The sequence below is a fragment of the Silurus aristotelis genome, assembly GCF_946808225.1.
Source record: "Silurus aristotelis genome assembly, chromosome: 15".
NCBI classification, from domain to species: domain Eukaryota; kingdom Metazoa; phylum Chordata; class Actinopteri; order Siluriformes; family Siluridae; genus Silurus; species Silurus aristotelis.
In genome coordinates, this window is record NC_139588.1 from 18705762 (window position 1) to 18732465 (window position 26704).

At 40.7% G+C, this 26704-nt stretch overlaps 3 protein-coding genes across 31 annotated transcripts in view; 2 read left to right on the forward strand and 1 right to left on the reverse strand.

The window, feature by feature from the left end:
* Window positions 1-17961, forward strand: part of arid1b (AT-rich interactive domain 1B) — a 62387-nt gene extending 44426 nt beyond the window's left edge. For 15 of the 29 annotated variants that reach the window (XM_083562387.1, XM_083562375.1, XM_083562380.1 and 12 more), the window contains 11 exons: window positions 4673-4813; window positions 6955-7164; window positions 7957-8164; window positions 9922-10060; window positions 11412-11578; window positions 12970-13093; window positions 13178-13294; window positions 13505-13583; window positions 13787-14549; window positions 14693-14823; window positions 14906-17961. In XM_083562387.1, coding sequence (XP_083418513.1) covers window positions 4673-4813; window positions 6955-7164; window positions 7957-8164; window positions 9922-10060; window positions 11412-11578; window positions 12970-13093; window positions 13178-13294; window positions 13505-13583; window positions 13787-14549; window positions 14693-14823; window positions 14906-16633 — 3807 coding nt within the window. In that variant the 3' untranslated portion in view covers window positions 16634-17961. The remainder of the gene's footprint in view (window positions 1-4672; window positions 4814-6954; window positions 7165-7956; window positions 8165-9921; window positions 10061-11411; window positions 11579-12969; window positions 13094-13177; window positions 13295-13504; window positions 13584-13786; window positions 14550-14692; window positions 14824-14905) is intronic. The other 14 variants (XM_083562394.1, XM_083562391.1, XM_083562381.1 and 11 more) reach the window with 1 other exon arrangement.
* Window positions 17962-20514: 2553 nt separating this feature from the next.
* On the reverse strand, window positions 20515-26080 carry tmem242 (transmembrane protein 242). Its single transcript, XM_083562569.1, has 4 exons — window positions 25919-26080; window positions 25021-25121; window positions 21020-21157; window positions 20515-20943 (listed from the first exon to the last, which is right to left on the reverse strand). Exons 1-4 carry the CDS (start codon window positions 25995-25997, stop codon window positions 20830-20832), a joined length of 432 nt encoding a protein of 143 aa, XP_083418695.1. The 5' UTR covers window positions 25998-26080; the 3' UTR covers window positions 20515-20829.
* zdhhc14 (zDHHC palmitoyltransferase 14) overlaps window positions 25342-26704 on the forward strand; it is a 36027-nt gene continuing 34664 nt past the window's right edge. The window contains exon 1 of the mRNA XM_083562526.1: window positions 25342-25357. The gene's annotated coding sequence lies outside the window, so the exon portion shown is untranslated. The remainder of the gene's footprint in view (window positions 25358-26704) is intronic.

The window sequence follows — 26704 nt, forward strand, 5'->3', positions numbered from 1 at the left end:
CGTCGTCTCTTTGTCCCGTGTCATGATCAGAGACGTATCTGCACTCTGAACGATGGGAATACTCTGCAGCTTTCCACTCTCTGACTTCTCTTTTGTTCCCAGCTTGTGGCACGGCTTTAGCTTAACTAAAGGAGTCTGGATTGCTGTTCTGCTTCGAGACCACACACACACACACACACACACACACACACACACTAACCTCCTGAGTTTATAAAGCGTTTTCCGTCTGTACCTGAGGTGTACCAGTGGAGAGTCATGGCTTTACTCAGATGGCTGGAGCTGACCTGCATGTGCACCACTCACACAATGCCGTCATTTCCCAGCAGATCTACACTTTTTTCTCTGGTAACACGAGTGAAGTCAGAAATCATGGCCATGATGCCTCATGCCGAACAACAGTTAACCGAATAAATGAATAAATAAACGAGACGCCGTTTCTTTTCCAAAACAAAAAATAATTTTGTCTATCCCCGGTCTTGTCCCCCCGCTCCTCGAGTAAGAAATATTATTCGGGTATAAGTTGTGTTTGGTTTTGAATCGAGACCCGAGTGTCTGAGGTGTGTGAATATCCTGAACCCGCCGGTGGAAAGACGGCATGGGATTGCAGCAACCTCGAACATGAAGTGCACTTTCGAGCAAACTGTCTTTGTTTCCGCTAATTAAATATATAACGGTACAGCCTACATGCCCTTCTGTCTCATATGTGTATGTTATCAGACTGTTGCACTATTGGTTTTCTTTTTTCAAATATAAAATTGAGTTTGTAGAACAAATTTTCATATAAAAATAAATACTCTTCGTCCACACTGAAACGTCTGAAAATCGAATCATCAACAAGAACATCAAGACGTTTATGTCTTGTAGCTTGTTATTTCCACTCTTTGGAGGTGTTCGTGGTGATTTGACAAAACCTTGCATTTGCATTATAGATCCTAAATAGTAGTAGGCAGGACATGGCTGAATTCTTCACTCTGATTGGTCAGAATGTTGTTTCATTTTCAGTAACACAAGCACTGGCATGTACTTGTATGTTGTTTCTATAGGAACGTCATTACGGATAGAAATATATAGTAGACGATGATTTGGAAGGAGTCTTCAGTGTCAGTGCTTTGTACAAGTCAGGCGTAAATCTGTCAGGACATCTATACAAGTCTCATAGTATTTTTATTAGGGCTGTCAATCGCTTAAAACGTTTAACCGTGCACGATTGTCACAAATTAACGGGAATAATCACACATTTTTTTCTTTTGTAAATGTACCTTAAATTAATACGTTTTGAATACTCTAATGGATTCTATGGGTTCTTTATGCAAATGTATGTATATTATTAGTGAAACCAAACAACGTAGAGCATGAAGACAAAATATTTTTGTAAAAGTTTTAAAGCAATGATTGCGTTTTAAATTACACCATTATTAGGACACCAAACAGAACTTTTTCTGTTTCCACACGGACGGGTTTAATTGCCGGATGTGTGCATCATGGCGGATTTTGGTGCTTGATTTTAAACTTGGCGCACCAGTAAAACAAATGATTAGTGATTTAAAAAAAAAATTTGCCAGATTTTTTTTTTTATATATATATACACTGTAATTTCCGGACTATTAAGCCGCACCCACTAAATTTGACAAAGATTTTAATTTTGAGCATAAATAAGCGCACCTGTCTATAAGCCGCAGGTGTCTACACTGAAACTAATGAAATTTACACAGGCTTTAACGAAAGACAGTGTCTGTTACACGGCTTGTATCTAAACAGTAGCCTACCAAGAAAGTCATTGTTCACTGTCTTCCTCCTTCCTTTCACAACAATTTCTCTCGAGAGTTTATCTTTTGGCATCGTCGTGCGTTTAAAAATCTTTTCTCCCGATGCCGTGCAGCTCAGAACACAGGTGAAGTGTGTTTTTTCATGCCCGGTTGTTTTCAGCGTGACGAATGATTCGCATTTTCTGTAGACCGTCCGAGTGAGCGGCAGGTCAAACGTCAGAGGAACATCATCCATATTTATGATGTGATGCGGCCCGATTCAGTGGGAGCGCATCTGATTTAATATAAAGAGTTTCATTGGTTCACTTTAACTCGTTCTGCAATTTCATTGGTCTAATGTTATGGGGCTCAGTTTTTTTGGCTTGAAGTTTGTGAAACCGGGAAAAACCCAGGAAAAATCCCTAAATTAGCCGCTTCGTTGTTTAAGCTGCGGGGTTCAAAGCATGGGGAAAAAGTAGCGGTTTATAGTCTGGAAAATACGGTATATGCTGAGTAATGTGTGTTTGGTAGAAAGTTTTAATCGGGCGTTAGTTAAATCAGTGCTAATTACCAGCTGATAACCAGTACTAATACCTTCTCTGACCTCCACACACTGATCAGAGTCTCTCTGCAGGCTTCTGTTGCTAAATTATAATAAACATCAGCATGATAGCAGTGTGTCGGAGGGAACAGACCGAAACATCTGAAAACGTCCATGATGTGTGTAAAATCTCCCAAAAAAAAAAAAAAAAACCCTCCTTTAGAACTAAAACCATAGAGACTAAAAGATGCTTTTTGTAAACGAAAGATGTGGAGTTGAACCGAGTTATGGGGCGTTGGGTTTGTTCTCACTGGAAAGTCAACTTTCGAGATGCATCCAGAACCTTAATTTATAGATTTTATAAGCTTTAAGGATAAGGAGATATAGCTTAATGTAGATGGTTTCAGTAGGAGATTATTGAGGCCTTGTCAAGTCAAGTCAAGTCAAGTTTATTTGTATAGCGCTTTTCACAACAGACATTGTCTCAAAGCAGCTTTACAGAAAACAACAGTGAAGGTGAATGGTGTGCGTTTGTCCCTGATGAGCAGCCGTGGCGACAGTGGCAAGGAAAAACTCCCTTAGATGATATGAGGAAGACTTGTGACTAAGAACAGATTTTAAATATTGTAAATGAAGAAAAGTTTTGGGATTGGGCGTTGGTAAAAAGAGAGACAGCGGGGGTAAAGAGAAAAAAACAATCAAGGAAACTTAATGGCATAGGTTTCATCTTTGTGTAGTATTTGTCGTTAGTCTGTAATCATTTGTATTGTACTGAAGAGTGGATTAGAAGAGTCATCTCTGAGCTCTCGTTCAGTATTGTACCTGCTGCTGCCTGTAACATATTCATTTGATCTCGTACACCGTTGTGTAAGTGTGTACACTGTACCCTGACCAGGCATAACATTATCACATTATAACATTATGAGAGGTGAAGTGAATTACACTGATTATCTTGTCATCATGGCACCTGTTCGTGGGTGGGATATTATTAGGCAGCAAGTGAACATTTCGTTCTCAAAGTTGGCGCGTCAGAAGCAGGAAAAATAGGCGAGCGTAAGGGTTTGAGTTTGACAAGCGCCAAATTGTGATGGCAAGACGACTGGGTCAGAGCATCTCCAAAACCGCAGCTCTTGTAGGGTCCCAAAAGTGGTCCAAGGAAAGAACAGCGGTGAACCTGAAGAAGTTAATGATGTTCATTTATTAATTAGTAATAGTTAGTCAACACAATATGAAACAGGCGGTCATAAAGTCATGCCTGATCAGTGTATATAAACTCCACACCTTGAACCTGGTGCTTGTGTTCATTTAGCTGGCGTACAAAGGATCCAGTTAAGTCCGTTATTTAGATTTACGGCATCGCATTCGTTCAGCTGTGGGTTTAGGGGTCCAGGAGTGGCAGCTCGGTGTGCCTGGGATTTGAGTTTATGATTCAAAGTCCAATGCACTAACCGCAAAGCTACCAAAACTCATACCCTCCTCATTTACATTTTATCGGACGCCAAAAGCAGATCGATTCAGATTTATGGCGTTTGGCAGACATCTTCTCCCCTTTTCTTAAGCTCATATATACACCCGAGCAGTTGAAGGTTAAGGGCCTTTTTAGGGGCCCCGAGCTGCCACTTCCTTAATTGATTTATATTATAATATTTTAAACTATTTGCTTGGACTCAAACACGAATGAAAACGAAAGCAAGTAGGCAGTCATGAGGTGTAAAGTGGGATTGATTTAATAAGTAGCGACACAACAATTAGGCTTCATCCTGTGAGCTCTAATTAATAAACTCCATGTGCCATGTGTGAATGCTTGATGATGGATTATGAAGTGAATGATGGTCGCTCGTCCGTCTGTAACACAACCGCTGCATGTTGGTGAGCGTTCCTGGAAGCATGCTAGCTCCGCGCCCACCGCTATTTCCACAATATATGGTTTCTAGGCCCCGCACACACACACCCATCTACCTTTATTTCCACCGAGCTGATTTTCCCCCTCCCCCTGTTTCTCTTTTTTTATTTTTATTTTGAAAGAGAGTGTGTTGCAAGTTAAGAGTTCATGGTGGTGCACATTGAGTGTATATTGAGACGAGTAGAAGATTCTCACCTCTGCATTCTTCCTCTAAAAGGCGAGCAGCAAAACAGTTTTAGCACGTGTGTGTGCGTGCGCGTGTGTGTGCGTGCGCCTGTGTGTGTGTGGTGTGAGAGAGAAAGATGGGGAGACGAGGATAAGGAATAAAGGAGAAAGTTAAACTCCAGCTATCTCTCACCATGTGGTTCTGTTTGTGTGTGTGTGTGTGTGCTTTCCTGGGTGGTTGTGTTGGAATCGTGTGTGCGCGCGTGTGTGTGTGTGTGTGCGCGTGCACGCTTGTCCTTCTTTTCTTCTCCGTGACAGGACAGCTCCAGCTCCCACTGTGTGTCTCAGCCCCCCACCCCGTCTCCCCTGTCCCCCAGTCCTGCTAGTCTGTCCTCTAATCACGGCGATGACAGTGACAGCATTAGCAGTCCAGCCTGGCCAAAGACCCCCACCAGCCCTGTGAGTGCCACAAGCACGTCTATACTCTCTCTCTCTCTCTCTCTCTCTCTCTCTCTATGTCTCTATGTCTCTCTATCTCTCTATGTCTCTCTATGTCTCTATCTTTATTTCCACCTTTCCTTTGCCTTCTTTATCCTGCCTCCATTCTGTTCATGGTCTAAATGTTTTTTTTTTTGTCCCCCTCCTGCCTCCCACCCCTCACGTGCACTGCTTATTGCTCCATTGTGATTGGTGTTAATTATTTTATTAATGTGCTCATTGTGTTTTCATCATCATTTCTATAGCATCATATACAGGCTTGTATGCACACGTTACACTAATAATAATCAAACCATATGATATGGTGAAGATGGATATGTATTGGATTTATAGATGGAGTCTCCATTGTCAGAGCCTTTTATCATTTCGAGGTGGAATCTGTGGCACGGGAAAATCTTGTCCGAGGTTTTGTGCTAATGTGACCGATTTGTGACAAAGGTGGGAACATGAGCTCCACTTTTGCACTGACGAATAATTTCCTGTAGCAGCAAAGTGTTATTCCTTAGCACCAATAATTCCAGTGATTTGCACATGGCGAAGATAAGAACACTGTAAAAAGCTAAAATATTTCAGATGCCCTTGTCCGGAGCGGCTTACGTTTATCTCCTTCATACAACTGAACAAATATGGGGTTAATGGCATTGCTCTGGAGTTTTGAGATTTGAACTCTCAGCTATAAGGTGACTGATAGTGGATTTTACTGATAGCTTGGTCGACTCGTATTTGCGCATAATCGATCGATCGACCAATAGTTTTTAAAATTACACTGTAAAAAAAAAAAGAAACCCTAAAATAAAAAAAAAGAATCATGTAAATGTGCCAAATAAAATACATATGAATATATTAATAAAAATAATTGTAAATAATACATTATAATGAATAAATATAAAATAGCGCTCTCTGTGCACTGTACACGTTATAGGCAGCACGCAGTCGTCAACAAACAGCATGCGACGTCAGTGATTTGCCCTGTAGAGGCCGCTCTTGTAATGACAGGGGACCTTCTTAGCCACTCCAGCAACTGACGCAACCCGGAAAAACCGGTATGGATTTTTGCCGATGGTTCTAGCAATCAACTATCGGTGCTGATGAATCGGTCAATCTTTTCTCATAACCTTCAAGTCCTAAGCTACCTGCTGTGCATGAGTGATGAGTAGCACTTCAGTACAAGGACAAAAGTATTGGGATACCCGATTTATTTATTTATTTATTTTTTTTTTTCTTACACCCATATGTGCTCTTCCCCCCCTTGGAAATAGTGTTCCAGTGAATCCTATTAGGATGAATGTGAACACTGACTGCACCCCAGACCTCACTTTACTAACACCCTAGTCACAGAATGAGAATGAACACAGATCTCCACAAAATCTAGTAGAAAATCCTCCCAGAAGAGTGGAGCTTATTACAACAACAAATTGGAACTAAATGTGGAATGGGGATGTTTAAAAAGAACACCAATTTTTATGGTCGGCTGTCCACAGACTTTTGTCTATGAAGTGCAATATTAATAATACAGTAGATCAAGACGTCAAACACAGAATGCACTCAATGCAACAAAAAGCCGATTAAAGGCATTGAAATGTATTATTGTATCAGGTATACAATGGAATACATTTGTTCTGTAAACAGACCATAGGTTTTTACTTCTACAAGAACATTCGGATATGAAACGTAAAACCCTCTGCTATTGGTTTTGCGTCGTTTCCATGATCACCGTGTCTTTACATTTCCATATAAATGAACTGCTAGCTAAATCACTCAATCATTTTTTAACTAGCTTTCATGCCCAGTGCCCATATTCTCCAGTTGCCTAGCAACCGTGTTCCTGTGGCTTTTACTGCTAGAATGGTGAGTGTATCGTGTGTTTCTTCTCATGTTGAAGAAAACTCAAGAGGCGTCTGACTGAAATAAGATTTCTTCCAGCCAATCAGGAATTGTGAATTGACCATAGTTATATGGCACGTGTATATAGATAATGTGTATTCCTGTATTTGTGTCCGCCTCTCATGAGAAGAGCCTTTATTTTTGTTTGGGTATTCAGCGTGAATGTTTTACTACCGTTGTAATGCCACGCATCATTATTTGATTTGTGTGTTGTGTAGAAGCCGAACTCGGCCACCATGACAAACGAGAAGATCACACGCCTGTATGAGATGGGGAACGAGCCAGAGAGGAGGGCATGGGTGGATCGTTACCTAGTCTTTATGGAGGAGAGGGGCACACCTGTACCCAACCTACCTGCTGTAGGCAAGAAGCCCCTGGACCTGTGTCGCCTCTACCTGTGTGTGCGTGACATTGGAGGTCTGGCCATGGTGGGTGGAGGAAGCCGGTCTGTGTGGAAGTTTTGAGCTTCCAGTATTTCTGCAGTGATTATCAGCTGCAGATCTTGTTCTGAGTCATCTCAGTTTTCTTCACATCCAAGATTTCCATACATGATTACCTTAGAATATAGAATAGCCATTCGATATAGCTTTGAGCAATGGCAAGCCATGCCTCCTTTCCAGGTAGTAAAAAATATAGAAGCCTCTCCTTTCTATATGGCAGTAGCATATCAAAACCCCTCCTCTTTCACTGGTAGTAAAATAGTAGAAGTGGACCGATAGTGGATTTTACCGATAGCTCGGTTGGATCGTACTTGATAAATTAATCAACCGATAGTTTGTAAAATGAATACTGGATAAAAACAACCAAATAAACATCACACTCCATGTAAAATAGTACTAAACAAAAAGTAAAATTTTAAATAAATAAAAAGTAAAAAAAATAAATAAAAAAAACCCACTTCAGATAAACAGCACATTGTATCAGTGATTAGCCTCTAGAGGCCGCTCTAGTACTGCACAAAGCAACCCGGAAAAACTATCGGCAGAGATTTTTGAATACAGTTGCAGCAATCAACTCTTAGTGTCGATAAATCAGACGACCACTAATATAGAGGCCCCTTCTCCTTCACTGATATTGATCTATAGTGCCCCCTCCTATTTGACCCCTGTAATTAATCGAAATGTTTAACGGAGCACTGATTTAAAGGGACACACACCTGATGCCTTTTTTTTTCTTAATATTCCTTGAATTTCATTGTAGCCTCTCTGTCCCGTGTCCAGGTGAATAAGAATAAGAAGTGGCGCGAGCTCTCCACACTTCTGAACGTGGGAACGTCCAGCAGCTCAGCTAGCTCTCTGAAGAAGCAGTATATCCAGTACCTGTTTGCTTATGAGTGTAAGGTGGAGCGTGGTGAAGAACCTCCACCAGAAGCCTTCATTACTGACAGCAAGAAGCAGCAGCAGGCCAAAATCCAGCCGCCATCGCCGGGTAAGGAGCCTCCTACACGTCTCACCCTCACTGAGATAACAAACAAAACAACAATTAAGCCTTACCATTAAATTCAGTCCGATCCTGAAAAGTAGGAGGAAAAAAACACGTCTTCTGACATTGTTTTTGACCCTGCAAGGAACCAGACTCAAAAGGGAACTCGCGCTCTTCACGCAGACCCGTGTTTGTCGCGACGACGAGGTCACTGTTGCTCTTCCCCCATGCTCTGCCTGCTATCGGATCGTCTGAGCTCTACGATTAGTTTTTGAGTGAGCGATGCATAGCATTTTAAAGTGTGTTATAGCGTGCATTTTGTGCAGTCTGCCCTTTAGGCTGATAGATGGTCGAGCGAGGCCGGGGCTCGTCGCTGGCATCCTTCCTCCATCTGCCCTTAAATCAATTTGAGCTGGCTGTGCGAGAGCTAAAAATATCTGACAGGTGATAGTCACGCTGAAAGAGGGAAAGAGAAAGAAAGAAAGGAGCGGGGGGGGGGGGGGGGGGGGCTTCTGGAGAGGGAGAGCTGTCAAGCAACCAGCTGAAGGATTTCCCTTCCTTCCTCCCTCCATCTCTCCCCTCACTGGTACAAACACACAGAGAGAGAGAGAGAGAGAGAGAGAGAGAGAGAGAGAGAGAGAGAGAGAGAGAGAGAGAGAGCTGTCAAACAGCAGGAGGGGGATTCCCCAGGGAAGATTAATAGGGGGAGGAGTGTGAGATAAACAAAAATGACCTCCGCCTGACCCCCTACATGGCCGACCAGTGAGCCAGCATATTTTTCTACCCCTCCTTTTCCTCTTCTTTACTCAGACTGAATATGGCATCAAGGGCACTCCAGTTCATGCTCATGAATGTGTGTGTCAGTTCTGTCCTCCTGTAACCCTTCTGAATTGTTTACTTTCAGAGCTCACACACTTTCACTACATGTAATGCTGCAGGGTATTTCTCTGTTTGTTTGTTTTTTTCTTTCAAGCTTTGCCAATTACTCTTCCTGCTCTGTTCACATTTTAATAAAGAAACTAAATGCTAGCATCATGAATCAGGAGTATTTTGAGCAGTCTTTTCTTTATTAATACGAATAATTTACTCATTACAACATGCTGGTGTTCATACAATAATCTTAAAAATAGCATTAAGACTTTATTCATTAAACACACAGTATGGACAAAAGTATTGGGACACCTGACTGAACTTGGAGGCACACCGTTGTATAAGACGTCTTTGGATGCAGTAGCATTAAATTTTCCCTTCACTTGAACTAGGAGACACACACACCCCCCCCCCCCCCCCCCCGAACCTGTTCCAGCATGACAGAAAAAATCAGCTCCATGAAGATATGCTTTACATGGGTTGAAGAGAAAGATCTTGAGTGGCCTGCTATAGAGCGCTGAACTCGAACCCTACTGAATAATTTTGGGGAAAATGTGAACGCTGACTGTACCACATGCCTCCTCACTTCACCTACATCAGTACCTGACCTCAATAACACCCTGATGGCTAAATGAATTATATATTCAATAATCGAAAAATGGGAATAATGCTGAAATAAACGATCAGATGCAATACATCTGTAGGAAGAAACTAGACAGCAAGAACATAAAAAACCTCAGTGCTCTTGGTCCCCCTTCAACCCTGAGGAGATTCTGCATTAAAGCATTTTTATAAAAGGAACTCTCCTCACACAGGTGTAAATAAGTGGTTTCGATGGATTTATTTACTTTTTCCATTGTATTCCTCACAGTTTTTTTTTTTCTTTCCTGTAGCAAACTCTGGCTCTCTCCAGGGCCCCCAGACTCCTCAGTCTACATGCAGCAGCTCCATGACCGAGATGCCTGGGGATTTAAAGCCCCCGACACCGTCCTCTACTCCACACAGCCACATGCCCCCTCAGCAAAGTGGCAGGTGGGTAAAATACACTGCAGAATGCTAATGAGCTGGGAAATGAATCTAAATCTCCAGGTGCACAGGGTTGCTGTAGGTTTCACACCTTAACTATAACTCAGGATGAACAAAGACAGATGGGCATATTATAGAAAAAATATATATATTTATATAATGTAATATATCTATGTAATTTATCACATTTTAGCAACCATTTCAGTATAATCTTCTCAAGGGACAATACTATAGAAATGAAACATGACTTGATCCTCCTGGGTATGAAATTCACCAGAGCTGCACAGGTTGTTGCTGGGATCCTTTTCCACTCCTCCATATTGACATTACGGAGCTGCTGGATGTTAAACACATAGTGCTTCTCCACATTGAGGAACCCCTCAAATTGCTAAATAGGGTTCTGGTTTGAAAACATACTTGGGCACTCCATCACCTTCACCTTCCTCAGCATTGCGGTTTTTATCCTGCTGGTGTTTTTGGGGTCATTCTCTGGTTGGAAAACCGCCATTCGGCCCAGTTTTTGAGGGGAGGGCGTCATGTTCTGTTTCACAATGTCACAGTACACGTTGGACCTTCTGCTTCTGAAACCTCTAAAGTAACGCTGGCATCACTCGTGCGTCTGATTTTTAAAGCAGCTTCTGCACCTGACGCACAGGACGAGGACTCATCTTCTTCGATGGACCTTTGCGAGGTCTGGAAGCCGTCTTGGAAAACCTCTGTATGACCCTGACCACTGTACTGTAACTCAGCCTCAGCTTTGACCATCTTTGTGGAGAACAACAAGTTCTAATTCTCAAATCCTCAGAGGTCTTTGCCATGAGGTGCCATGTTTAAACATCCAGTGGTCAGTGTGAGAGAATTGTACCCAAAGCACCAAATTTTAACTGCTCTAATACAAGATACACATATTTGTATGGTCGTGTCAAGCAGACACAAACAGACAAAAGTGAGGCTGTTCTCACTTTGCTTGCCGGTTATTTAGACAATAATGGCTGTATGTTGAGTTGAGTACATTTGCTATTCTGCAGTACTGCTCTACAAGCTGCACATTGACTACACTAAAATATATCCAAGTTTCATTTCTATTGTATTGTCCTTGAGAAGAAATACTACAATGGTTGAGATACTGTATATTTCATTATATATGAAAAATTAAATGATAGATAGATAGATAGATAGATAGATAGATAGATAGATAGATAGATAGATAGATAGATAGATAGATAGATAGATAGATAGATCTCCGTTCACTTCTCTGACTTGATCATCTCTGGTTCTTGTACTCATTCGTTCAATGGCATACACGTTTATTTCAATTCGTCTATTGATCCCAGTCTTTCTTAACCTTTATTTACAGAAACAGTGGCGTCAGCTTGCAGGATCCGTTCTCCGACAGCAGCGATCCAGCTTTCCAAAAGCGAGCCAACGTCCCACCTGGTATGATGTACCAGCAGGGAGGAGGGGGCATGGAGGCACGAATGCAATATGATGCCAATAAGGAGCCCTATGGAGGTCAAAGGAAAGGTGAGGCAGTGTAGCAACTGTCATAAATAAAGAAAAACTTTTCTTCCTGTACTCATCGCTGCTTTCTCACCATGTTGTGTTGCTGTATATACATTAGCTGAGTCTCCTTTCCAGCTGTAGCGGTTTATGAAGGTGATTTTCTGGGCAGCTCTGCCCCCTAGTGTCCGCTTTCTGGCATAGCTACTAGTGTCATTTATTTAGGCTCTATTCTATATCTTATTCTAAGGCTGCAGTTATCAAGTGGTTCTACCAATTATTTCTTCATTTAATTTAGTAATCGGATAAAAAAAAAGTACTCTCTTTTTAAAAGAGCAAACCTAAATATACAAATATATAATAAGAAAAGTAGTTTTATTTTTAGAAAAAAAAAGTGTATTGCTGAAATTGCTTGAAAGTGTAGTGCTTTTTTTTTGGCCATATATATATATATATATATATATATATATATATATATATATATATATATATATATATATATATATATATATATATATATAGAGAGAGAGACTTTAAAAAAGGGCTAAACGCAATGTGCAGAGTTTTTTGTTTTAGTTTTAAATTATCCCCAACTTTGAAAACTTTGTCATGTTCTTTGGCCTGAATCTTCTCTTCGTCCTTGCTGTTTTCCCTCCAGTCCTCCATTTTTCCTTCTGCAGAGTTTCCTGTTTTGTATGGAAACTTTGCGAGTTTTTCCTGACAATTCTGACTTCTTTTTTACTTCATCTCAGAAAACCTAACAGTTAACAGGAGCCTAACAGGTTTTGGTCCCCGTGTCTACCTGTATCCTAAACTACAGCAGGTTAAAGGCTCACTAACAACACCTTTTCAAATGTATCATTATATATTTAACCAATAAGATATATAAGTCTAGATTAAGAACGAATTATAAGAATTTAAAGCCCGGTAGGCTTTTGTGCACCGGCCGGGTTTGTTTGTGTTTTTTGATCCTGCCCGCAGAGCTTGTCGGCGAGAGAGAGAGAGAACTCCAATCGGCTATTTAGTTTAGTGAAGTACACTAGAGAAAAACAGAGCACACTTGTTGTCTTTGAAATGAACTTAGAAATGATTGAGACAGGTGTAAATGCTGCTTGCTTTATTTATTCACAATTCTAGCTCTTCTGGTTTTCCCAAATACAAACTACTGACATCTGCTGGTATTAGAAAGTTATGTTCTCTCATGTAAACGCAGAACGTACACGTGCCAATGCCGATATTAAAAAATGCCAAAAATCCACCAGTCAGCCTCTAATGATGAACGTCTTTGAGTTTTATGTTTCTAAAAGATTGGCTTCCTGTTTCAAGCCACAAGTCTGCAAAGCCAGCAGTAAAATTTTGCATGTGAAAAATGAGCATTTTAATTTTAAAAACTTTAAATGTTTATATCTTTGAAGGTGGCAGCGACTCATTCATGCCAGGGCCAATGCCCAGCAGTGGCATGCAGGACATGTACCTACGAGGACCCCAGGGCATGGGAATGAGAACTCAGTACCCATACAGCCAAGGCTTTGAGCGAAGGTCAGTAATATTACACACTAAGCTACTGGACCATTTGATTTTCGTCTGAGTCCAGCTTCATATTTTTTGCCTTGTCTTCATCAGGCCTGATCAAGCCATGGGCCCAGATGGTGGAATTGTGCATCCTGGAAATCAAAACATTATGCCTTCCAACAGTGATCCGAACATGTATCATGGCAATAGATTCCCATCACAACAGAGGTAAGAATTACTAGGCTTTATCTCTGTAAAGCTGCTTTAAGACAATGTCTGTTGTTAGAAGAGCTGTTCAGGTAGTGTAGGACATGTCTCGATTTACGATATGGTCAAGTTACGATGTGGTCATCAGAAGGCATCGTAAGTCGAGACCACCTGTACAAATAAAAATGAATTGAATTATGAATGGCTGAACGATGTGTGTTCTTTATTTAGGCATGGTCATGATGGTTATGGACAGCAGTATCCTCAAGGCATGCAGTATGGCACACATGGAATGTACCCACAGCCACAGGTGAGTCTGCAGAGTTTATAATTAGTACTAGTCAGTATTTAGATAATATTTATGAAATACTCCATTTTCTGGACCACAAGTTGCATTTAGTATCAAATTAACTTTTCGTAAAGGGGCAGGTTGTGAAGTTTTCTCAAGGCAAGTTATATTCAGTATGGCTATTTTGGGAAAATGTCCTGAAAAGCTCTTTTGTTGCTCTTTAGGGCTATAAGAGACCTGGTGAAGGGATGTATGTGCCTCCCACAAAACGACATGAGGGGGAATCTTATGGCATGCAGTTTAGTGGCCAGCAGCCAGATATGTACGGGCAGTATGGTGGATTTCCAGAGCGAAGACCTATGCAGGGGCAGTTCCCATACCCATATAACCGTGAACGCATGCAGCATGGGGGACAGGGACCTCCTCAGCATGGCATGATGGGTGGAGGCCCATCCTCCACTCCCAGTGGAGGCCCCCCTCAAGGTAACATGTGGCACCCAAGGACCGACATGGGTTACCCTTACCCCAGCAGACAAGGCCATGGGCCATACCCCTCCATGAGTCGTGCAGATGACCCTGAGGGCAGGCCAAATCAGGACAGTCAGTGGACAAATCACCCGGGTCAGCGTCAGTCGCCTTTTCCTTCTCAGTCTTCTGCAAGCTCCATGCCACCTATCACAAACCGCCAGCCTCCGTCCGCTTACCAGTCTCCTCCAGCCATGCCAAATCACATCGCCCGTGCACCAAGTCCAGCACCTTTTCCCAGACCCATGGGAGGTTCTATGTCCCCCAATAAAACACATTTGATGGCACCAACAAAGATGCCAAAACCAGGGGTTCCCGGGTCTATATCAGGCTCTCAGACTGGTGGGGTTTCCGGGCAAGGCCTCCCCCCCACACACAGGGAAATCAGCTTTCCACTGGATTCCGTCGAGGCTATACAGCCTCAGGTAAAGCCTCGCCGAAGATTAACCTCCAAAGACATCGGTAAGTGACTTGCTGGATATAAAAAGAATAGCTATGTTTCTTACCAAAGTAAAATTTCCCCCTCTGTACGAGGGCAAAACTTTTTACTAAAAGTATTGTAGTTTGTAGCGTTGATACAGCACAAAATTGTCTTTTCCTTGTAGGGACACCAGAGGCCTGGCGTGTGATGATGTCTCTGAAGTCCGGTCTGCTAGCAGAGAGCACTTGGGCTTTGGACACCATAAACATTCTGCTATATGACGATAATACAGTGTCATCTTTTACCTTGTCGCAGGTAAGTTGCCAAAGTTAGAGCTTGAATAGTTACTCCTTAATTAAACAAATTGGTCAAAGTGTGGTATACCTTTGTCCTCTAGTTGCCAGGTTTCTTGGAACTGATAGTCGAATATTTCAGAAGATGCTTGATTGAGATCTTTGGAATCCTGGAAGAATATGAAGTGGGTACCGAAGGCCAAAAGACACTTCTCGGCCCCCTCCCAGATCCAGCAGAAAAAGAGAAATTGGACCATCAGGAACAAGCCAGTTCAAATACTGAGCAAGTAGACAAGAAGCCGGAAGCAGTGTCCCAAAAGTGTGTCACCAGCATCACATCTGGAGCGGACGCCCTTGAGACAAAGCCAGAAGTGAAAGTCGAGCAGGAGAAGGACGGACAAAAAGAAGACTGTCCTTCCACAGAACCCAGGCCTAAACAAGCTAGCAAGTATGACAGAGTGCCAGTAAAAGTGGAAGAGCAAGAGGCAATCGCAGACCTAGTGGAAGACCGATCAGAACAGCTGGGCTTGGCTGAAGAGTTTACCAGTGGGCTGCTTCACTGGAAAGCTGGCGGAGGAGACTCCACCGCCCACATCCAGACCTACTTTGACAGAAAATACGGGGAGACAGAAGCTAAACCAGTAAAGACCAGTACAGACCTTGAGTTTAGAGAACGAGACATCAATGATTCCAGTCAGGAGGAATTATCTCATAAGCAAGACCAGGATGTCCCAGATAAGAGTCTGACAGCCACAGGAGATGATCCCGGATCTCCGGCAGAGAGCGGGGCTGAAGAAACCACCTCGCAGAGCAGGGAGAATCCATGCAGTATTGCCCAGCTGGAAGATGAACCACGTTGCTGGGACGAGGCACCTCTGTCCACAGCCGAAGACTGGCAGGATGAGGTGGCTAAACGCTGCATATGCATTTCCAACATAGTCCGTGGCCTGTCCTTTGTCCCAGGTAACGACACGGACATGGCGCGGCATCCAGGGCTGGTACTTATACTTGGCAAGCTGGTCCTCTTGCACCATGAACACCCAAAGAGGAAAAGGACACCCCTTACCTACCAGCGTGAAGAGGAAAGGAGTCTGGCTTGTAGCAAGGATGAGTGGTGGTGGGACTGCCTCGGGGCTTTGCACGAGAACACCTTGGTGACCTTGGCCAACATTTCAGGGCAGCTCGATCTGTCGATCTACCCTGAGAGCATCTGCTTACCCATCCTGGATGGCCTTTTGCACTGGATGGTCTGCCCGTCAGCCGAGGCCCAGGACCCTTTCTGCACAGCCAGCGGCTTCTCTTCTCTCACACCGCAGAGGCTGGTGCTGGAGTGCTTGTGCAAGCTGAGTATCCAGGACTGTAACGTGGACCTGCTGTTAGCAACGCCACCTTTCAGCCGCCAGGAGCGCCTCTTCACGACGTTAATGCGTCACGTGGGCGAACGGAAGAGCCAGGTGTGCCGAGAGATGGCCGTGGCCGTCCTTGCCAACCTGGCGCAGGGAGATCCCGTGGCCGCACGTGCCATTGCACTTCAGAAGGGCAGCATCGGGACCCTGATAGGGTTTTTAGAGGACAGTCTCGCCATGGCACAGTTTCAGCAGAGCCCTCATAGCCTGCTGCATGCAGGACATCCGAGCCACCCCGAGCCACCCAGCATCAACATGATGTGCCGGGCTGCTAAAGCTTTAATGGCGATCGCTCAGGTTGAGGAGAACCGGCCAGAGTTCGTGTTGTACGAGAGCCGCCTGCTGGACATCACCCTGTCATCCGTGCTGAACTCTGGCGTGGCAGCCATTTTGTGCGAGGTTCTGTTTAAGCTGGGTCGATCGTGACACGAGCCTGGCAGCCCTGAAAATCAGTGGGACAAGCCACACAGATCGAGATGGTCTGTGTTATATTTTTATTTAAATAAAACGAAAAAGACAAAAAATGTTTTTACTTAAACGGTTATATAGAGAATATATATATAGCTCCTCTACCCCCTTCTTTTTTTCATTTTGGATTTTTAAATGATTTTAATACAAATATTTAATATTTCATGGTGTTTTCTATTTTTTTTTTTTACTTTTTTGTTCTGTTTCAACCAAAGTTGGCATCTGATAGATACTGTATTAGTTTAAAAAAAATTGCTCTTAAGATTTTATTTTCATCGTTTGTGGCTGTTTCTGGTGGGACTATGTTTATTTGGGGATGCACATTTATTTAAAAATTGTGAGATGTGTTGTAGATAGAACTTCTCTTGCAATGTGTTAAAAAACAACAAAACAAAACAAAAAAAAAAAAACACTGATTTACTCAAGATATACATGTATCCAGCTCTATAAAGCATTGTGCAATAGGGAATAGATGGCTTGTTGGAGGGATTACCAAATGTGAATGACTCTTTACCACAGGCAATATTCAAATCTGATAACCAGTATTGCACTGCGCAACCACACCAGTATGTGAGGGTAAAGTGAGAGCTGTTCTTTTTCGTTCGTTTTTTTCTTTCTTACTCTCTTCCACCAGTATGACCACAGGATCAACAGTCAAAACTATAAAGCGCTTGTTACCACTTCTCTTCATTCATTACAGGCTGATTTGTTTGTGTGCGTGCGTGTATGTGTGCGTGTATGTGTGTGTGTGTATGTATATATATATATATATATATATATATATATATATATATATATATATATATATATATATATATATATATATATATATATACACACACATATATACACACACACACACACAGTTGTATATTAAACAGGCCCCTTTTCACTTTTTATTTCTCCAAGAGACGTGGTATTCTACAGAGTGATGATAGTCAATGCTAATTATTATCAACCTGAAATGAAATTTTAATTGCCATCGTCCATTGTGTAGGACGTCCCTGCGTGGACTGTTACTGCACGAGTCTGTAAACCAGATAGGAGCAGGTCCCTCAAATGGCCTTGGATGTCTGGGTTTTTTTTTTTTTAAAAAGTAAATAAATAAGTGACAGGCTCATCAAAACAAAAAAAGTCACTCAGTGTAAACTCAAATCCAGGAAATTTGATCCCAAAAAATTACGAGCAACAAATCTAATGAGAATTAACTCTGTGAACGCTTTTTTTTCTTTTTTTTTCTTTATGCTACATGTTCCACATGTTAAAGTAAATGTACATGAAATCTGGTTGAGCATTGTGAACCTTGTTTTTGGGGTGTGTTGTTATTTCGGAAGTGTACAAAAATAGGGATGAAAAGGGCCGGAAACTTTCCGTTAAATTGCCAAAACTTTCTATAGGAACTTCGAGATATATTCAAAGATGGGAATAAAAAATGTGGGGAAATTATTCTATAAACCATCATATACAAACAAACATTGTTTGGTCATAAGCTGACATGCAAGCAAACTATTACTTTGATTTAATTGTTAGTATAATTTATATAACAATTTAGTATAAATAGAAGGTTTTAAACAAATATGTGAAATCTCCAAGATTGAAATTTACATTATTTATTTTGCATGACTTGCGCATCTATCATAAGTTCAACGCTTTCAAATATTACATAAAGAATCAGATGTGCTGGAAAGAGATATCAATTGACCTTTGAATGTCTAGAACTTTGAAATAGTAAACGCACAACAGCAGCACAATATTCCTAGATAACTGCCGCTAGTCATTAAATCCAGGTGCTCAGACGCCGCTGCTCAGTGTGTTTCAGTCGGCTTGATGTTAATTACATTTCTGGGAGCAGTGTCACATGCTGTGTTTCTGCTGTGTTCCATGCTCTTCCCCAAACAGCCTGATTGAGTCTTCCAAATAATATTTTCTGGGAAAAAGATTTGTGTAAGACCAATTTAAGATGAGACAAACCGCCATTTTAATTCGTATTTAAAGCATTTTGCAAACACTAATCCATTTTGTTTAAGCCTCAGCAACCTGACAGAAGAAAGCAACAATGTGATAATTCTACATTGTGAATAATTTTTTATATATATATATATATATATATATATACACACACACACACACGGTCAACTGATTTTACCGATAACTAGGTTGGATTGTAGTCACCGATATATATTCAACTGAATTTTTAAAACGGATACTTGATGAAACAACAAACATAACCCATGTAAAATAATCATGTAAATGTGCTAAATAAAATAAAAATGACAGTTAATATTGTAAAAATAATATTAATAAAACAAAACAAAAAAAAAGTTGGATCCAAAATAAATGAAAAAAGACAAACAGCAAATGGCATCAGAGACTTGCCGATAGAGGCTGCTCTTGTACTGTATAATGCAACCCAGAAAAACTATTGGTGTGGATATTTGCCAGAAAGTAATAGATTTTTAGATCCAGCAATCAACTATCGGTGCTGATTAATCGGTCGACCTCTAATATGTATGTGTGGGTAAAACCCTTCCCCGCCCCCTCCCATGCAAGAGGTATAGAAAAGTCAATCCCACCCATTAGAACAGACCTGCAATCATTCAGTCGAACAAAATTTACTTTATAACATTTATTTAATGTATATTTAACATTATACACCGTATTGGTTTCATACAAAAAATATTTTTTGACATTTGTAAAGGATCATTTATAAATATTATTTAGGTTAGATTAGCATTTTGGATTGCACTGGTGCTTCATGCTACCATTTTTCTTTAACTAGCAACACACTTTTCATAAACTATCTGCCCAAGTTTGTGGACACCTGACCAGCGTATTCATATGTGGTTTGTTTTCAAACTTCTATCACTTACAATTGTACAGAATCATAATTTCTCTTTACTAAAACAAAGAGACTCAAACCTGTTGATGATGTCCTTGTGCACAAAGCCAGCTCCATGAAGACATCCTGCACAGAGCCCTGACCTCGACCCTACTAAACACCTTTGGGCTGGAACGCAGACTTACACCCCAGACCTCTTCATCTTGCTGAATGAACAAAACCATTCTTGGAAGAGCGGTGGGTATTATAACTTATTTATACATACTTTTGGCTGCAAAGTATTTTTTTCATTTGACTATATTGCCGGAAGATACAGTATCACACAAAAGTAAATACACCCCTCACATTTCAGCCACCATTTTTTTTATTTCTTTTTCTCAAGAGACAATACTATAGAAATGAAACTTGGATATATATTTAGATTAGTCAATGTGCAGCTTTATAGCAGTACAGATGTACTGTCCTCTAAAAATAACAACATACAGCCAATATTGTCTAAATAACTGGCAACAAAAGAACAGCTGTATGTAGTGTAACTAAAGCCATTCATCATGTTCATGGTTTTGTCTGCTTGACAGGGCCATATCAATTTGTGTATCTTGTATTAGAGCAGTTAGAATTGGGTACTTTAAGTACTATTCTCTCATCCAACATCCAGCAGCTCTGTGATGTCATTAGGAAGGATGGAGAAGGATCCCAGCAACAACTTGTGCAGCTCTGGTGAATTCCATACCCAGGAGGATTAAAGCAGTGCTGAATAAAAATGGAGCGCACAAAATATTGACACTTTGGACACAGTTTTGACATGTTTACTTTATTATTATTATATTACTTTATTGCCAGTTATTTTGACAACAATGGCTGTATGTTAAGTAAATCTGTACTGCTATACAGGCTGCACGTTGACGACTAAATAAATCCAAATTTATTTTCTATAGTTTTGTTTCTTGAAAAGAGTACTCACTTTTGTGGGATACTGTATATCCAGCAGCATTCACACTTTATCAAATAGGCTCCAAACTCCTTAAGCCAATCTAAAAGCTCCTTTACCAAATGGCAAAAGTTTAGCAGAATGTCCTTTGACCCCGGAGGGTCGACGTCAGACGTCTTAATATTCTTGTTCTCTCGCACACAGTGTAGTGAAGCCCGAAAGGGACTTTTTTTTTCTCCAGACTGATTCAAGATTATCAATAAAGTCAGTCCCTAGAACATCCTTCCACTGCTTACCATAAGAAACTCGATTCTCATCTGACCTAGCAGTCTTTCACAGGTCGTCTATCCAGTGAGGAAACCTGTAAATCCCATTAACTGCACATCACTTGGACTTGAACAGCGAGTCCCAGTCGAAAGCCCCTGCGCTCGGCTCGGAGTCTGCGTTTTTCGGGATGGCAGGGAACAGGGATTGCATTTTCTGTCGAAATTCCACCAACTGCAACAGAAGCATTGAGCTGTGATTCAAACGCTCAGCAATGATCAGGAAAACCAAAAGTCGCACACACACTTACACTGTGGACCCCTAGAGCTTTCCACACTGTGAAGGTGAGAAGTCCGACTCCACACCAAGCATACAGAGAACCCCATCCGAGGGCACGCAGGGCTAACGACGCACCGCTCTCGGGCACCGCCGCCGTGCCCACGACACCCTGAACACACAGGCACATACACACAGCTGCAGTCACATCACCTTCCACAAATCAGAATACTGGATTCAAAAGGGTGCAATTGAACACAATTCATTTAAATCTGCAGAAGAAACCTGGTCAGACCCGTTAATGACTATAGGTATGCAACATAAATAGCTTTCTAATTGTAAACGTCTGAATAAAGTTTTTGCTGCATTTCTACGAAAAAAAAAAAAAGCCCACAAAGCTTTATTTCTTCGCCTCCAGGTAGAAAAATCCACAGAAAATTATTACTTTTGCTATCAATGATGGGAAGATCAGATCATTTTAATGACTCGTTTCCTTCCTTTCCTTCGATCAAAATCGTTTCATGTTACATTTTCAATGAGCAGATCCCCCAACACATCTCCATACACAAACTGTGACTAAAGTTCAAATCATTTATATATGTATATATAACTGCATAGTGCATACGGGAGTCATGTGACAAAAGAACGGACGACTCGGACCAGAGGACCAACCTACGAAGATTTTGCGATGCTTTGATCGTTCGAAAATGAACAAATCACTCTGAGACGACTCGTTCTTCTGAGTCACCTTAAAAATGTAGTTGAAAATGAACCGATCAGTTCATGAACCGTTTATGACTGATCAGTCATTAGCTCCTATTCAAAGATTTAATCATGACATATCAATATGATATATTAATCATATATACCAGTTTGCTTTTTCGATCAGTCAAAATACAGGCAGATTCCGCTGTTCAAGCTGTAACACTGACTCTAAAGTGCACTGTATTTAGGAAAGAAACACACTGTGGACATGGACACCTGACCTTCAGATTTATGTTTCATGAGCTTTGTGTTCTATCCGCTACAAGGGTGTTGGTAAAGTCCGGTACTGATGTGAGGTGCGGTGAGGAGGTCTGGGCTGCAATCAGTGTTCAAAATGGTGTTCGATATGATTAAGATCAGAGCTCTATAGCAAAAGATTCACTCCAATCCATGTAACGAATATACTCATGGAGCAGACATTGTCCTGCTGGAACAGGTTCGAGTGAAAGGAAAATTCTTTCTACCAAATCTAAAAACATTCCCTACAATAGTCTGCCTTCAACATGGTGTTAACAGTTTGGGGCAGAACCACATGGTCAGAAAAAGTCAGGTGTCCTAATACTTTAGTCCATAAGTTGTTTACTATATTTTTTCTTTCTGGGGCGGTTTATCTGCAAGAAATATTTCAGTAATGCCGATTCGTATGCAATCGTGTCCTGGATGATTCAACTTTATAGTTCGTTTCATATATAAAGGAAGTGCGTTTACCGCTGTTAAACACCCACCAAAGATAAAGAATGCAAACCTCAACACGTTCCCTCCAACTGCTTTTATACACGACTTGTTTCACAAGTAAATTTCTGGCAGTGTTTCTGTCTCGCTGCTTTCAGTGCGACACGACTATCAGGTGATGTAAAATGCAGGAATATGATCAGTTTAGTAGTGATTACATTTACAGTGTCTATTAAGGGAGTAAGGGTTATGGGACTTTTTGTGTACTGAAGGCAATCCTTGTTTTACGTCAGGAACATTAACGTGAGTTAAAATCCGAGTCCCTCAGGAACAAATTAAGTGGCAGACCGCAACTTTGTTTAGTCTCCGCCTCACACATTGAGAGCAATTTTACATATCGAGTGAATGAATGAATAGATAAATAAAGGATGGAAGGAATGAAATCATTTATGAATAAAACAATGAATGAATGAATAAATATCCTGCGTGTTTCTTAAATGCAGACGTCTGCTAAAGTCTGCTGTATTTAAGTAGAACAGTGACGTAGAACATATTGTTAGAAAATTAAATAATTATTGTAAAAGATTCTCCCGTACACAATGTAATTTGGGTCTATTTAATCGATCACTTAATTGAATCAACGATTTATAAAAAATTAATAAATGGATTGCATTAATTTCAATTATTCTGTTTGTTTGCATTTTTATTAACTGTTAAAATTGCTTGTTGTTGTTGTTGTTGTTATTATTATTATTATTATTATTATGTTCCATCCCGAAATGGAAACGAACCGTGACTGAAAATCCAAAGTACCTACAGAACCGTGAACTTTGCATACCGTTACACCCCTAATGTCTATCTGGATGCTGTAAAAGGCTCCAATTCAATAGAAAAATAGATGTTAGTAAGTGCCAAATTCAGCCAATGTGTTCTTTGTGAAGGCCCAAGGTGTCTCCTTGTTTTATGTATCCAAAACATCCCAGGTACGTGATATATTGGATATAAGAGAAGGATGTAAGAAGGATGCTCAGGGTGTATTCACAGATTATACATTTCTTGAAGGTCAGTGTGGATTCAGTGTCTGTGCTGCTTTTCGTCCTAATCGTGTTTCTTGTTTTCTTCTCTAGGACCTTCAGAAATAGGGCTGTATAATGCAATAAGTAAGGAAAGTGAGTTAAGTGAAGTTAATTAGCTGCAGGTTTAAGTGACCTTATCGTGCCGGCTCAGAGAGAGAAACACGAGACTGTCTCGCTCGAGTCGAATAATCGGGTTAAAAGAAACCCCAGAGCGCCCGAAATCATCTGTGACGCTCGCAGGACTTCACACACGCAATAAATCCAATTGTGGCTCTGGAAAAATAAACACGTGGCTGAAGTTGTGCGTTTGCACAGAAAAATGGGATTTAAAAATAGAACACCTATGACAAAGGACAGCACTGTTCCTCAGTAAGCGCACTAATTTGCAAAATTCCAACAACATCCCGTGTGGAAAATAAACACACGAGACAAAAAAATAGCTTAGATGAATAGGAGTTTAACATGGACGAAATAAACAAAAACAGCTCATGGAATCACGTGAAACCAATACACACTGATCAGCCATAACATTAAACCCACCTGCTTAACAGCGCAGACCATTCAGGCATGGACTCTTCAACACCTCTGATAGTGTGCTGTATCTGCCACCAAAATGTTAACATTTGATTCTCCAGGTCTGGTTATAAAGAGTGGCACGAACTCAGTGGATTGTTGTTGTAATTGGGTTTTTTTGCTAATTATTAAATGTGTGATTTCACCATACAAGGACCTCTGCAGTGGAATTTTTTGACCACAATTGCCGGTGCCCCAAGTTCGCCAACTCCTAGCTCCAAAATGTCTCCTTTCCCTGCACCAACCTGAATTTTCCAGGTGGATCAGTGATTCACTGTGTGTTCTGACTCCGTTCTACCATAGCCAACATTTTCAGCTATTTGGGCTACAGAAGCTTATCTGTAGGCATGGACCCAATGAGTTAGTCTTCACTTGTCCATTTTCTGACCTCGAACCTCTGGATGGAGTTCAAATAGAGACACTGTGCTTTCTGGGGATGGTTCCACATCAACAGCCTAAAGATCCATGGAATTACAGAGCAACACAAGAACTGTAAACATGGATTTGGACTGTTAATATCAACAGTCAGCTACAATAACTCAGTACTACAGGTTGCAATTATGCACCTACAACAATACGATGGAACTGCAATAAATGGAATGCCACCCAGATGAGGATGGGGGTTCCTTTTAGGTCTGGTTCCCCTCAAGGTTTCTTCCTCTTGCCATCTCTGGGAGTTTTTGCTTGCCACAGTCAGCACTGGTATACTCATTAGGGACAAACTTAGACATTCTTTTTATAACCGCATCATCTCTGTAAAGCTGCTTTGAGACAATGTGCAGTGATAAAAGTGAAAATCTAAATAAATGGAAATTTCAAGAACTGCCTAAAATATGCCACTTCCTGACCAGGTGCCCCAAACAAGATAATCTACATATTATTTACTTTAACTGAAAGTAGTTTTTACACTTTGCCTGATCAGTGCATAGTATGTAGTTACCATTCACACCTTATTAAACCAATCAGGGCTCTTTTTCTTAGCCAAAGCGAGGGTCGAGCCAAATCCAGCAATCATTCCTGCAGTGGCTACGGTCGTCAGAAATGCTCCACCTGGAAAAGAGAAAGGAGATGATGAGTGTAACAAAACAGTGTGGGATTGTGACTGATGATCTTCCTGAATTCCACAAAATGTACTGCAATGTATTAAGTAGTAATAGCAATAATAGTAATATAGCCCAGCTGGATAATCGGCTTGGTTCAGAGCACAGGGTCAGCTGTCAAACAGCTCTGGTTCTCATTCCACACACTACAGAAAGAAGGATTTCACTGGGAGAAGGTTCTTTATGGTGTAGTTTTGTTTTTTTTTCTGCTTCATTTGAGTCCTTCATTATTATAAGAACATCCTCTCTGTGTAGTTCATGTCATTAGTATTTAATTAATTGAACTTTGAGAAACAAATTAGGTGCCAGGAACTCCAGGAGTACATAGTCAACCACAAGAACTGTGATTTTTATTATTATTTTCATTTATCAAAAATCCAACCCATCATTATTATAGCTATTATATTTATAAGTTCTTGTGTTGTGTTACAAACCACAGACAATTTGGACCTAATGTGCTCAATAAATCAAAATAAAATAAGACTAATTAGTATGGTCCACTTTTAAATAACGAACCCATATTACAATAATCTAAGTGTTCGTAAATGAATAGGAATTATTACCTGTAGATTAATTGTACAGATTATAGAGGTTAGAAGAAGTAATATTGTGAAGAATGTGGGATTTAACTAGCCTGTGCACCTCCAACATAAATTAGCTGTCTAGCTCGATGCCATCGACATTGTATAATATAATTTAACGCTATATTCCTGCTCCTCTTGCGCGTTTAAACAGTTTAATAGTCACCTTTTAACACTTGTAATTTAGCCTCTTCCACGCTCTCATCCCCAGCAGGTGTGCTGACATTCAGCTCCTCGGCTGCCATCTTGTCCGTGTCGCTGTAATAGAAGACCGGGTGGAAACAAGGCGGAACTTTTGTCTCGAGACAAGTTCCGGCTACTGCTCCCTATGCACTTTAGAGGGAAGTAAATAGAGTTGATTTAATAAAAAATATAAATGAGATAAACGTACAATAGCCAGAATGTAAAATAAATCTTAAAATGATTCATATTTCCTATAGATTTGAATGCTTTTTAAATGATTATTATTATTTATGATTATGTATTATTATACACTGTTTGTAAAAGGACGTCTATTAAATTTCATGTATATAAACTCATCTAAAAATATGAAATAAAAAAAACCCTGTTATTTTGAAGCAGCAAATTTATTTCTAATTAACATTATCAGAAAATGCTAGACAGAAAATAGTAGTATTTTAATGTAAAAACAAACAAACAAACAAACAAACAAACAAACAAACAAACAAACCAACAAAAATTAACACCACATAAATGCAACGTATGTATTTATTTATTTGTTTATTTAGAGCTTTTTTAAACCCTATATTAGCTTCTTGGTCCTTATATAGAGTACTAGATAGAGGTGGCTCTACAGACCTACATAGTGCTGTGTGTGTGTGTGTGTGTGTGTGTGTGTGTGTGTGTGTGTGTGTGTTTCAGCGGAGGATTGCGCACTCCAGACTCATGTCGGGTTTATAATCCTTAATAATAAATTATTAAATATAATCCA

Coding starts and splice junctions, on each gene's coding strand:
- tmem242 (XM_083562569.1), bottom strand. CDS start 25,997: ATGGCAGCCGAGGAGCTGAATGTCAGCACACCTGCTGGGGATGAGAGC. Junction 21,158..25,020: donor GCCCTGATTGGTTTAATAAG/GTGTGAATGGTA, acceptor CTGTGTGTTCAG/GGTGTCGTGGGCACGGCGGC. Junction 20,944..21,019: donor AAGCTCTAGGGGTCCACAGT/GTAAGTGTGTGT, acceptor CTTCTGTTGCAG/TTGGTGGAATTTCGACAGAA.